The 13488-nt window shown below is 46.1% G+C and overlaps 1 protein-coding gene across 1 annotated transcript; it reads left to right on the top strand.

The window, feature by feature from the left end:
- The first annotated feature begins 2776 nt into the window (after positions 1-2776).
- LOC130106626 (elastase-1-like) lies at positions 2777-13241 on the top strand. Its single transcript, XM_056272811.1, has 8 exons — positions 2777-2848; positions 4078-4178; positions 4404-4504; positions 6624-6749; positions 10422-10558; positions 11405-11547; positions 12717-12866; positions 13134-13241. Exons 1-8 carry the CDS (start codon positions 2809-2811, stop codon positions 13143-13145), a joined length of 810 nt encoding a protein of 269 aa, XP_056128786.1. The 5' UTR covers positions 2777-2808; the 3' UTR covers positions 13146-13241.
- The last annotated feature ends 247 nt before the right edge of the window (positions 13242-13488 follow it).

The following is a 13488-nucleotide window of genomic DNA, read 5'->3' on the forward strand; positions in this document are numbered from 1 at the left end:
GAAGGGAGCGCTACTTAGCTTAGCATGTAGCCCGCCTCGTTTCCCCCTCTTCTGTTCATGTTGCAGACAGGGGGGGGGGGGGCAGCGTTTCCACTGCGAGACCGGTGAGCGGATAATATCGTTGGGGAAATTGTCCGTGATGGTAGAGGGAAATGAGTAGTAATCCGTTCTGAGGTTTAAAAGTTCCTGACAGCTGTAGAACAGCGCATGACCTACACTTGTAAATAAACTTAAAACTAACGTATAAATAAAGAAAACATAGCACAGAACAGGGAGCCACAGTAGCCGCTACGTCCGGCGCGCTGCCATCGTGCTTAATGTAAGAGACAGAGCTATGTAATGCAAGACATGTAACGTTTTAATGTAAGAGACATCTTGCTTAATGTAAGAGACGGTATAAGACAGAAAGAGACAGTGGCAAAGTCAAATATGAAAAGGTTTGTTGTTTCCTCGCATAATACACATTATGCTGGATAGAATGTGTGGTAATTCCGTGGAGGCACAATTTGTTGGAACATACACATCTTTTCCCCCCCTCAACCAAACGCATCTCTCTATTATTCCTCAGTGACATCAACTCTGCCCAAAGCCACGAGAATGTCTCGAGGAGGCGATCGAGCACACCTTTTGCACATATGCGGAGAAGGCAGATGTAATAGAAATTAAGTGGAAACTAAACAAACCGGTACAGCCTTTTTAACAACAGCACAAGGACATTAACCTAGGTAGCTGTACAGATTAATACGCTTGCATCACAATCGAGGCCCCGGCATTGCCTCTGGCTCACCCAGCAATGCAGGGAACATAATTGATTTTGGATTTTTCAAGTCACTTTAGATAAAAATCTCTGTTGTATGTAAAATGGAGTTCATTTAATTCAGAAAATAAATGGCTCAAGATCAAAAGGATTGTTCCACTGATGGATGAAAAGTTTTTTTTTAACATGGTCCTTAAACGTTGGCTTTTTCCAGCTATAAGAAATCTTACTACCGTCAAATCTGCCCATTTTTATTTCTGGTCAAAAGAGCAAAGTTTTTTGTTTTTTTTTGCATGCTTGTTTTACACGTAATGCTTTGGTTAAAGTTAAAACTAATTGGATTGGGGTGCCAGAGAGTAACAAGAGCTTGCAAACTGTTGCATCATATACTGTTCATTGTAGGATTTTAATTCATACAACAGATTCACAAGGGGATAAAAAAGGGTCTGTGTAGTTTTACAGATCTAAAATTGTAAATGGGGTCAGAAACAAAGTACCCCCCCCCAATATATTCAAGGACGAACAAATAATTCTTATTACTGTAGTCTATGCGGCCATCTTTGAAAATGTCATCACGCACGTCTTTTTCTTCCTGTAACGGGACATTGTGGGCACGACCAGTGGCGCAAAAAGACACAAATAAAATGTCTATTTGGCATCAGTGTAATTTTCCAAGTCTCATAAATGGGGTCATAAACAAGGGATCTTATTCGATATGGTGGAGGACAAACTTTTGATCATTTCTATTTTTATCATCATCATCGGCGGTCACTCGGGGTCGAGTATGACTGTCCTCCTTCTTGGTCCTTGTGGGTCTTCAGGTGGGCGAAGAGACCGATCCCGGAGCCGCATATTTTGGTGCAGTGTGGGCAGGGGTGGGTGGTGGTAGTCCTGGGATTGGTTTGGGCCTTTTTGGTGGAAACTCCCTCCTTTCTGAGTCTGCGCTTGTCTTCTGCAGCACAGCGGAGATCGTTATTATATGGTGCAGCTCCTTCCCGGACAAGTTTTCTCCAGGTCGCCCTGTTGGTTGCTGTGTCCTCCCAGGTCTTAGGGTCTATGTGGCATTTTTTATATGGTGTACGTGGCCCATCTTTTTTTAATCTTTTGGATTTTCCCCCCTTTTTCTCCCCAATTGTACTTTGCCAATCACCCCACTCTTCAGAGCCGACCTGGTCGCTGCTCCAGCCCCTCTGCCGATCCGGGGAGGGCTGCAGACTATCACATGCCTCCTCCGATACATGTGGAGCCGCCAGCCGCTTCTTTTCACCTGACAATGAGGAGTTTCACCAGGGGGACGTAGCGCGTGGGAGGATCACGCTATTCCCCCCAGTTTCCCCTACCCCCGGAACAGGCGCCCCGACCGACCAGAGGAGGCGCTAATGCAGCGACCAGGACACACACCCACATCCGGCTTCCCACCTGCAGACACCGCCAATAGTGTCTGTAGGGACGCCCGACCAAGCCGGAGGTAACATAGGGATTCAAACCGGCGATCCCTGTGTTGGTAGGCAACAGAACAGACCGCCATGCCACCCGGACGCCTCCTGTGTGTGGCCATGTTTGAAGTTACATGATACACCTTTTTTCTGCCTATAGTAAATGGCTATTGCTGGCACAATATGCGTAACAAACATCATATATATGTATGTATGTATGTGTGTGTATATATGTATATGTATATATATGTATATATGGGTATGTTTGTGTGTGTGTGTTCATATATATTTACTAAAACATACATTGCACCTCTGAGCTCCCTAAACTTATACGACTTACGTCATCAGATGACAAACTTCTGTCATTTTTCCCAGAGTCGGAGCGCCTCACCATTGGTCGCGGCAGGAAGTACAGTATGCGGAACATGCGGTATCAGTGTGTGTGAGGCGTTGTGCGATAACACTGTATGTGAGCCGGACCACAGGTGCATACCTGACTGCTACCATAAGCAAAAAACAGCCACATTTTCCAGATCAGCTGAAGGTCAGCCCGCGGTATAAGAGGAGGAGAGCAGCCGTCTCCCCCTGTGCAGAACTCTCTGACTCACTGCAGACATGCTCAGGTTTCTGGTGTTGACCGCGCTCGCAGCCGCAGGTAAGAGATGAAGCACACACCTGTGACTGACTTGCTTTTGTGTATTCTCTCTGTCTCACTCTCACTCTCTGTCTCTCTCTCTCTGTCACTCTCTCACTCAACAACAGCTCTGTCTGATATACAGTATTCTCAAATATTCTTTCCACCTCTCTCTCTCTCTCTCTCTCTCTCTCTCTCTCTCTCTCTCTCTCTCTCTCTCTCACACACACACACACAAGCGCGTGCACACTCTCTCCCACCCTCCCCCTCTCTCCCACCTCTTTCCCTCTCTCCCTCTCTCCCACCTTCTCTCGCTCTCGCCCACCTTCTCTCACACACACTCTCTCTCCCTCTCTCTCAATTCAGTTCAATTCAGCGATGCTTTATTGGCATGACTGCATTAGTTACAATGTTGCCAAAGCCAAACAGGTCAACACAGAACTAAACTAAAAACAACAACAAAAAAGGGAAAAAGGAATAGACAGATCTGGCAGAAACATAGAACAGCGCTTGAACAGCAACTGACAGCAACTGACAGTGTTTTGGTCACTCACTGACCCTTTGGCTATGGCATTCTGACACATATTGTGCCGCAAGGTGTGACCTTTGACCCTCTCCTAAAATAAGTGGCCGTTGTTCCTTCTCATCCAGGAGCAGAACATTTGGAATCTGGTTTTCAAATTTCTCCTGGTATTTTTTTCTTATGTTCTGGAATTTTTCATTACAAGTTATTTTTCTGTTAACATAAATGGTACAAAGCCCGTATAAAATGGTGCACAAAATAGCTTGCAATTCTCCTTTAAAATAAAGAAATAACATAAAATCAAAATAACAACCCCCATACCTGTATGAAAACAGTACACAGCAGTGAATATACAGGTCTCCTTCCGCATACTCTTCATCAGTATGCAGAGGGAGAGAAAGTGATATTTATAATATGGGTTGATGACTCTCTCTCTCACGCACACACTCTCTCTCTCTCACACACACACACTCTCTCTCTCCCTCTCACATACCCACACTCTCCCTCTCTCTCCCTCGCTCTCTCTCTCTCACACACACACACACACACACACACACACACACTCTCTCTCTCGCTCTCTCTCACACACACACTCACACACTCTTAAAGGAGAAAAATAATATAACAAAAAAACGTTGAATGAAAGAAACCATGTACTGTCTGTGTCACATTTCTGTATACCCCCCCACATACACACACCCCACCCACCTCTCTGTCTTGTCTCTAGTGCTGGCTGAGCTGGAGCCCCAGCCCCGGTACATGGAGGAGGTGATCTCGGAGAGAGTGGTGGGAGGCGAGGTGGCCAAACCAAACGCATGGCCCTGGCAGGTAACGTATCACAACCCAAAACCTCACGGCAAACACAAAAAACACACAAATGACGTGTGTCCCATATGGGTTGAAAGTGAGTTCAGGTTCAACATGTCACCGGTCTGCACAGTGTTCATGTGAGATCATGAAATCAACACCACCCGGACTTTGTGGGTGAGACTTGACAACAGAGGTGGGGCATTATTAACATTTTCTTTTTGTTGTGGCTGTTGTTGCTCGCAGATCTCTCTCCAGTACAAGTCCGGCAGCAGGTTTTACCACACCTGTGGAGGAACCCTGATCACCAAAGGATGGGTCATGACCGCCGCTCACTGTGTCGACAGGTTCACACAACGCTACCTTTAAACTGCTGCTCCACCTCTTCTTCTGTTAGGCCATACTGACGTCAGATGTGTTACTGTAGAGTGTGACTGTGTCCACAGACGAAACACGTTGGGTCACTTTCAAAGCCTACATGTGTTCAGCTGTCGGCCCTCATACGTACTGATAGTTTTGAAAATAACACAAAAATGTGAAAAAAGAATTCATGTTGGGGCATCCGGGTGGCGTGGCGGCCTATTACATTGCCTGCCAGCACGGGGGATCACCGGTTCGAGCCCCCGTGTTGCCTCCGGCCTGGTCGGGCGTCCCTACAGACACAATTGGCCACAACTGGAAAGTCAGATGTGGGTATGTGTCATGGTCGCTACACTAGCACCTCCTCTGGTCGGTCGGAGCGCCTCCTCAGGGGGGAGGGGGAACTGGGGGGGTAATAGCGTGATCCTCCCACGCGCTACATCCCCCTGGTGAAACTCCTCACTGTCGGGTGAAAAGAAGCGGCTGGCGACTCCACGTGTATCGGAGGAGCCATGTGGTAGTCTGCAGCCCTCCCCGGATCGGCAGAGGGGGTGGAACAGAGACCAGGAAGGCTCGGAAGAGTGGAGTAATTGGCCGGATACAATTGAGGAGAAAATGGGGGGGGGAATCCCCCCCCCAAAAGAATTTAGCCAAAGAAAGCATATAAAGCCAGCTGTGGAGTAATAAGTATGTATGTATATACGTATATATATATATATACTTAGCAATGCTTCTTGGCAATAAATCTTATACCGTTGGAAAGCCTGTTTAGTTCGCTTTTAAATGGCGCCACGTTTGTAAGGAACATGCATTTGTGGGATGAGCAGCAGAGCTGAGTATGTGGGTTGCGCCCATGAAAAATTTGCCAAATCTTCTCTGCCAATGCCAAACAGCTTATTTTGCTGTTGCTATTGACTCTTGTTTTGAGCTTCTGGTACCCCAGGTGCTGACAGTCAGCTGCCTGATATCAGATTTATTGCCAAGAAGCATTGTTACAACAAAGACATAATCTACCAAACACACATTTCCTTACTTGTTGTGCTAAGTTTATGTATGTATGTATGTATGTATGTGTGTGTGTGTGTGTGTGTGTGTGTGTGTCTGTGTGTGTGTGTGTGTGTATATATATATATACATACATACACAGACTGAATATGGCCAACAAGCAGTACAAAGTGTTAGTAATAGACTGGAGGTTTAATTCTCAAAGCTGATTTATTATAATCAAGAAACTTGCTAACGTGAGTCATTAAAGTTAAGCAGCACTGAGTCGGGGATACCACCAGACCAGGTCTTTCAAAACTAAGTATATATCTGAACACAGTGCAGTAAGGATATCACACCAGACCAGGTCGTTCAAAACTAAGTATACCTGAACACAGTGCAGAAAGGATATCATACCACCAGACCCGGTCTTTCAAAACTAAGTATACCTGAACACAGTGCAGAAAGGATATCATACCACCAGACCAGGTCGTTCAAAACTAAGTATACCTGAACACAGTGCAGTAAGGATATCATACCATCAGACCAGGTAGTTCAAAACTAAGTATACCTGAACACAGTGCAGTAAGGATATCATACCATCAGACCAGGTCGTTCAAAACTAAGTATATCTGAACACAGTCCAGAAAGGATATCATACCACCAGACCAGGTCTCTCAAAACTAAGTATATCTGAACACAGTGCAGTAAGGATATCATACCATCAGACCAGGTAGTTCAAAACTAAGTATATCTGAACACAGTGCAGTAAGGATATCATACCACCAGACCAGGTCTCTCAAAACTAAGTATATCTGAACACAGTGCAGTAAGGATATCATACCATCAGACCAGGTAGTTCAAAACTAAGTATATCTGAACACAGCGCAGTAAGGATATCATACCGCCAGACCAGGTCTCTCAAAACTAAGTATATCTGAACACAGTGCAGTAAGGATATCATACCATCAGACCAGGTCTCTCAAAACTAAGTATATCTGAACACAGTGCAGTAAGTATATCATACCATCAGACCAGGTAGTTCAAAACTAAGTATATCTGAACACAGTGCAGTAAGGATATCATAACTTACTCTTGTTTCTTTTTTTTTCGACGGAGCAGGGCCAGAACTTGGCGCGTGGTTCTCGGAGAACACGACCTGAACAGCAACAGCGGCAGAGAGCAGGTCATGAGCGTCAGCCGCGTCTACATCCACCCCAAATGGAACTCCAACCGGGTGTCTGCCGGGTGGGTTTGACACTACGTGACTCATTACGGTTACATCTAAAAGTAATCCACACGTTTCCTGTCTGTTTTAGTCTGGGCTGGAGAGCATCTGTTGTTGGCGCCACGCGGTGGTTAAAGGTTAGCACAGTTTTGGGGGCGTCCGGGTGGCGTGGTGGTCTATTCTTTTGCCTTCCAACACGGGGATCACTGGTTCGAATCCCCGTGTTACCTCCGGCTTGGTTGGCGTCCCTACACACACAATTGGCCATGTCTGTGGATGGGAAGCCGGATGTGGGTATGTGTCATGGTCACTGCACTAGCCACCAGGCTAAAATCAAGTATCGATGTCAGCTATTTTACCTAAGACGAAAATCTACCAAAAGCCATGAGGAACATGTCATAAATAAAAGCAAAACGGCTTGATTTCCTCCATTTTTGGTACATGGAAGCCAGTAATGTGTAATAGTGGAAAAAATACTGATTCTATCTCAATTATTTTGCCTATCGACTCCAAACTGATGGTCTGAATCTGCACTGTTTAAAAAAAGTAATGGATCGGATCGGTACTCGGTACTAGCCAATAATTAAAGATGCTCCAGGGTGTCCATGTAGTTTGGCAGTCTATTCCGTTGCCCAACAACACAGGGACCCCAGTTCGAATCCCGGTGTTACCTGCGGTTTGGTCGGGCATCCCTACAGATACAATTGGCCGTGTCTGCGAGTAGGAAGCTGGATGTGGGTATGTGTCCTGGTCGCTGCACTGGCGCATCCTCTGGTCGGTCGGGGTGCCTGTTGAGGGGGAACTGGGGGGAATAGCATGATCCTCCCACATGCTACGTCCCCCTGGTGAAACTCCTCACTGTCAGGTGAAAAGAAGCAGCTGGAGACTCCACATGTATCGGAGGAGGCATGTGCTAGTCTGCAGCCCTCCCCGGATCTGCAGAGGGGGTGCAGCAGAGACCGGGACGGCTCGGAAGAGTGGGGTAATTGGCCAAATTCAATTGGGGAGAAAATAAGTGGGGGAAAATAGGTTAGCACGGTTCCCAGCCAGAAGGTCCTGGGTTTCAGGAAGGCCTCTCTGTCTGGGTCGCTTCCTCCCTGCAGCTCTTACTGTCCAAAGACATGCATGTTGGATGATTTGGAGGTTCTACACTGCCGACACGTTGGAACGGTGTGTGAGTAATTGTGTGTTCAGGCCCAGCGACGGACCGGTGACAAGTACGCCGTAACTCCGTGTCTAATTTATCCATGCTCAAATTAATCCCACCCCGCTGCAAAACTGAATTGGATTAAGTAGTCACACAGCATGAATGAACGGTTATCCGTTCTGTTTTATTTACCCGTATATTATTCTAACAAGGGTACGCTGTAGAGGGCAGCTCACACACACACACACACACACACACACACACACACACACACACACACACACACACACACACGCACACATCACCTAGTTGTGCACACCAACTAGGCTTTACTGACAGAGAGCAGCATCAGCATGTTCATGAACTTACTGTAAGAAGACTAAAACTAAACTGGGCCACCGACTGACACACTACACTTTGCAGAGTAAAGCGATGTGCAAATCGTTTGTACATTATACATTCTTAAAATATGTATGTTATAAAAATGCAAAGTTATAAAGTAATGTAAAGTGTGTACTGCATACTATTCAGTACACAGAATCCAGTGTGCACTACATACCCTATTCTTGGTGAACTCACATCCAAGCTGAAGTGACTCTTTGTAACAACAGAATAACAACTTTGTCTTTTTCAATGGTGACCCAGATAGCATCCGGATGCGGGCCACTTCAGGCAATGATGCGACACTGGTGGCCTTCTTCTGGCCCTGACAAAATGGATGTGAGCCTGAAGTGGCCCACATGCATAATAGCAAATATGGTCCAAATATGCCAAATCAAATGTGGGCCTTTTTTGGCAAAGACGCGGTGCTCTGGGCAACATGTGATCTGGATGTGACCCTGAAGTGGCCCGTGTGGTAAATGGTGAATGTGGCCCAAATATCACAAAATAAATATGGGCCACCTTTGGCACATGTGGCATTGCCATGGCTTGGTTCTGGCCCAGATCTGGCAAACAGGAGCAGACCGCCCAAGTGCCATCATTCCACGCGGTATGTGGGCCGGATGAAAGTGTCGGGTGTGGGACGGATCCGGGCCAAAGCAACTTTGTTATCTGGGGATGAACTTTGTTGCTTCTGCTTGGTCTGTTTCGACCCATCTTTAGTTCTTTAATGCTAAAAACTTTTAATCATGATTTTTTTTTTCAATTAGCTGTCACCAACTGCTGCTCTTCCCACTTCATTGTCCGTCATATTGCTTTGGTTTATGGCAAATGACAAAGGTGCAAAGAATCATGGGACCGTTTTGACCATTTCCAGACCATAACTTCATATTTTCACTACAGTGGTATGCGTACACATATCTTTTACATACGGAATTTGCATGCTAACATTGTGCATACTAAGTACCTTATGTAGTATGCACATTTAAAACAGAGCTGATGTCCCACAACACTGCCGTTCTGCATGTCCAGGATCGTTTGGTTCCATCCTCACTGCAATAGATAGGTTGTGTCAGAATACCCATGTTAAAATGTTCCTAGTATGGGGCTTCCAGGTGACGTAGCGGTCTATTCCGTTGCCTACCAACACCGGGATCGCCAGCTCACATCCCCGTGATACCTCTGGCTTGGTCGGGCGTCCCTACAGACACAATTGGCCGTATTTGCGGATGGGAAGCCGGATGTGGGTATGCGTCCTGGTCGCTGCACTAGTGCCTCCTCTGGTCAGTCGGGGCGCCTGTTCGGGAGGGAGGGGGAACTGGGGGGAATAGCGGGATCCTCCCATGCGCTACGTCCCCTTGGCGAAACTCCTAACTTTCAGGTGAAAAGATGCGGCTGGCAACTCCACATGGAGAAGGCATGTGGTAGTTTGCAGCCCTCCCCAGATCAGCAGAGGGGGTAGAGCAGCGCCCGGTACAGCTCAGAAGAGTGGGGCAATTGGCCAAGTACAATTGGGAGAAAGGGGGGGTTGTAGTATGGAAAAATACAGTATACTAAAGATGCCAGGATGTATACTGAATGGATTGGACGTTTTTCCAGAGGAAAATGGTGACGTTGTGTGGTTACCATGGAGGTATATGTTGTACGAACTATATCCACTCATTGTCACCTCAGCTATCTGAGGATCTAAGCCTATAACAGATATATGATGCATACTAAAGATGGTTTTTTTAACGGATAGTGAGTACAAAACAGTGTGTTGTACTGTTAGTATGCAGTACATTCAGTTAGTATCTTGTTCGTAGCAGAGTATTCATACACAACCTTAGGAAAATATGTTAGTCTAATTACCAATTGCAAGCTGTTAGCACCGACACAGCCACAAGACAGACACCCCACTACCATAATTATATCTTAAGTTATTTGTGAAGTTTGGAAGGAAATCCATCAAAGTGGCTCCCGTGGGATTCATTTCCAGAAGGCGCTGCACCATACCCTGCACCATTCTCAAAGGAATGGTGCAGGGTATGATGAATACTTCTAACTGACACCCCTGGGATGTTCTGGAATGATCCCCCTCAGATCTAAAAGTAATACAACCCGATTTTTGTCCCTCTGCCTTTCAGTCTCTGAATTTAAGATGGACAATTTCTCTGTCTTGTAGCTTTGACATCGCCCTGCTGCGTCTGTCCTCTGATGCCACCCTCAACTCCTACGTCCAGCTGGGCTCTCTTCCCCCCTCCGGCCAGATTCTGCCCCACAACAACCGCTGCTACATTACCGGATGGGGCCGCACTGCCAGTGAGTTGACCACTTCATCGCTCAGCCCTCGGCAAAGTCAAGAAATTGTCAACCCGGTCTCCCTTACAATACAACTTATCTGCAGTTCCCGAAAATGCACATACATTCTTAATACATCTAGCCCTGCCAGACTGCACGGCAACATATCAAACCATTTGTGTCACATAAACACTGCAACATATGGACGGCTGTGGAGGTTGTTTAGGAAGTCTGTTCACACCATCCACATTAGTACCATTAGAGGAGAAAGGGTTATTTTTAGGTATCATATTAGAGATTGGCAAATTTAGGTATAAGATTAGAATTATTAGATTAGAGATGGTGAAGTTTTGGGTTTGGTGCAGGGATGGGCAACATGATTCAGAAAGGGCCGGTGTGGGTGCAGGTCTTTGTTCCAACCAAGGAGTTACACACCTGAGTCTACAAATCAAAGTCCTTAGCAAAAACTATTGGTTGACTAATAGAATCAGGTGTGTAACTTGCTAGGTTGGAACAAAGACCTGCACCCACACTGGCTCTTTCTAGATCATGTTGCCCATCCCTGGGTCAGGGTATGAATCAGAGTTGCCAGCCCTTTAGCGTTATAATCCTTGCTGAATGTCAATCAGGGTTAAAAGTAGATCTGAGCAGATGTCCTTAACGACATCCTCATTTAAGTACACTGGCAATTAACATCATTTGGGAATTGCAAGAATGTTCTTCTGTCTGTGAGACTTGGTTGAAAAATGTCAACAGTCTTTCAGGTTGTGTCACGAGACCTTGTTGTTCTACATGTTTTGCTTGTTGTAGCACTGCATTTTCCTACTTCTTTCTTCTATCAATCTACCTTATGCTCTCTTTTTATAGCTGGTGGCAGCCTGTCCACCCAGCTGAAGCAGGCCTACCTTCCCGTGGTCGACCATAAGACGTGCACCAGCCCTGGCTGGTGGGGCAGCTCCATCAAGACCACCATGGTCTGCGCTGGAGGCGGAGCTGAGTCTGGATGCAATGTGAGTGTTTAGTATCAAAAAACTTGGGTGTCTGGCTGGCGTGGTGGTCTATTCCGTTGCCTACCAACATAGGGATCGCCAGTTCGAATCCCCGTGTCTGGCTTGGTCGGGTGTCCCTACAGACACAATTGGCCGTGTCTGCGGGTGGGAAGCCGGATGTGGGTATGTGTTCTGGTCGTTGCACTAGCGCCTCCTCTGGTTGGTCAGGGTGCCTGTTCGGGGGGAAAGGGGAACTGAGGGGAATAGCATGATCCTCCCACACGCTACATCCCCCCTGGCAAAACTCCTCACTGTCAGGTGAAGAGTTGCGGCTGGTGACTCCACGTGTATCAGAGGAGGCATGTGGTAGTCTGCAGCCCTCCCCGAATCAGCAGAGGGGGGTTTGAGCAGCAACCGGGATGGCTTGGAAGAGTGAGGTAATTGGCTGGGTCCAATTGTCTGTGAATGTTCTCATTCCAATTGAGGAGAAAAGGGGGGGGGGGAATCCCCCCCCCAAAAAATGCTATATAGTTAATATGTAAATATCAATGTGTGTAGCATTATTTCAGATATCACCAAATGGTTGTGACCCTGCCCAGTCTGTCAAACAAAAACGTTTGTGTATACTTGATTTACAGACGATTGCAAATGTATTGATGAATGAGAACACAGTTGACGACCTGCATAGAGATCTAGTTTTAACCCTGATTTATACTCAACATGGATTAGAACGCTTAATGACCAGTCTCCCAGCTCCTTACCCGGACCTTAACCATAGCAAACCCAAACCTTAACTTAACCATCTTGAATCTAATATCTAAACATAACCATCCACCCATTATCCATTCATTATCCAAACCACTTATCCTGCTTTCAGGGTCGCGGGGATGCTGGAGCCTATCCCAGCAGTCACTAGGTGGTGGGGGGGGGGGGGACAAACTTTCACTATCTCTATGACCTGAGTGGATGTACTCACCGAGGTCACCATTCATCGATATATATTGAAATCCATCGTTTGCATGTGAGAGAAGGTGATCTGATACACTGACATGTAGTCTCATGTAGTATATATACATGTAGTACATACATGCATTCTCAGAAACTGCACATAAGTTATCTACAAAGGTTTTATACATGAAAAGGGGTTGTTGTGACCTCAACATTCCCGGTTTCCTGTCTTGTCATGCCAGGGGGACTCCGGTGGCCCTCTTAACTGCCAGGTTAACGGCAAATACTACGTCCACGGAATTGCCAGCTTTGTGTCTGGCCTTGGCTGCAACGCTCCCAAGAAGCCCACCGTCTTCACCCGCGTCTCGGCCTACATCGAATGGATGGACTCGGTCAGTCTGAGAGACATACGAACAGCCATTCTAAATGCATACACTTAAATGTTAATATCAAATACTGTTATACACAGGAAGCTCTCGAGGTCTTCATATTGTGTTTGGCTCAGTGGAGAAATACCAACATTTCAATGGAGAATCTCTGACCCTGAATTCAATAACTAGTATCTCAACAGCGACACTGTCTGAGAGCAAACTATAGTTACAGTTATGTCAATCAAATTTTGGTATAATATGAAATATTTTCTCTCTCCTCTCTTCCAGATCATGAACTAAAGGGAAAAAGAGCCTTTTTTACAATGACTGACATGTCTCTGTGTTTGGTCGTGTACCCATTCACTCTCTGTCTATTTTCTTCATAAAGCAATAAACCTGATTCCACTGAATATCTCAAGTGATTTATTACTCTTCTTTCTTTGTTTTTATGAAATAGATAGCATGATTAAACCTTATAAAGGTGTCATTTTGAGTGTTGGATGGTTCAACCCAACTGTAGCGATTATAGTTTCCTGACAAAATCTGATTTAATGTGTAATCTGGTTCCTGATCTGCTGAGCGAGCCATTTCGGGCCTGTGGCGAGCCAACAAGCACCACTCTATTGTAATAAGTGTCTGTTCA

This window comes from Lampris incognitus, chromosome 2, assembly GCF_029633865.1.
Source record: "Lampris incognitus isolate fLamInc1 chromosome 2, fLamInc1.hap2, whole genome shotgun sequence".
NCBI classification, from domain to species: Eukaryota; Metazoa; Chordata; class Actinopteri; order Lampriformes; family Lampridae; genus Lampris; species Lampris incognitus.

Coding starts and splice junctions, on each gene's coding strand:
- LOC130106626 (XM_056272811.1), top strand. CDS start 2,809: ATGCTCAGGTTTCTGGTGTTGACCGCGCTCGCAGCCGCAG. Junction 2,849..4,077: donor GACCGCGCTCGCAGCCGCAG/GTAAGAGATGAA, acceptor TCTTGTCTCTAG/TGCTGGCTGAGCTGGAGCCC. Junction 10,559..11,404: donor CGGATGGGGCCGCACTGCCA/GTGAGTTGACCA, acceptor CTCTTTTTATAG/CTGGTGGCAGCCTGTCCACC.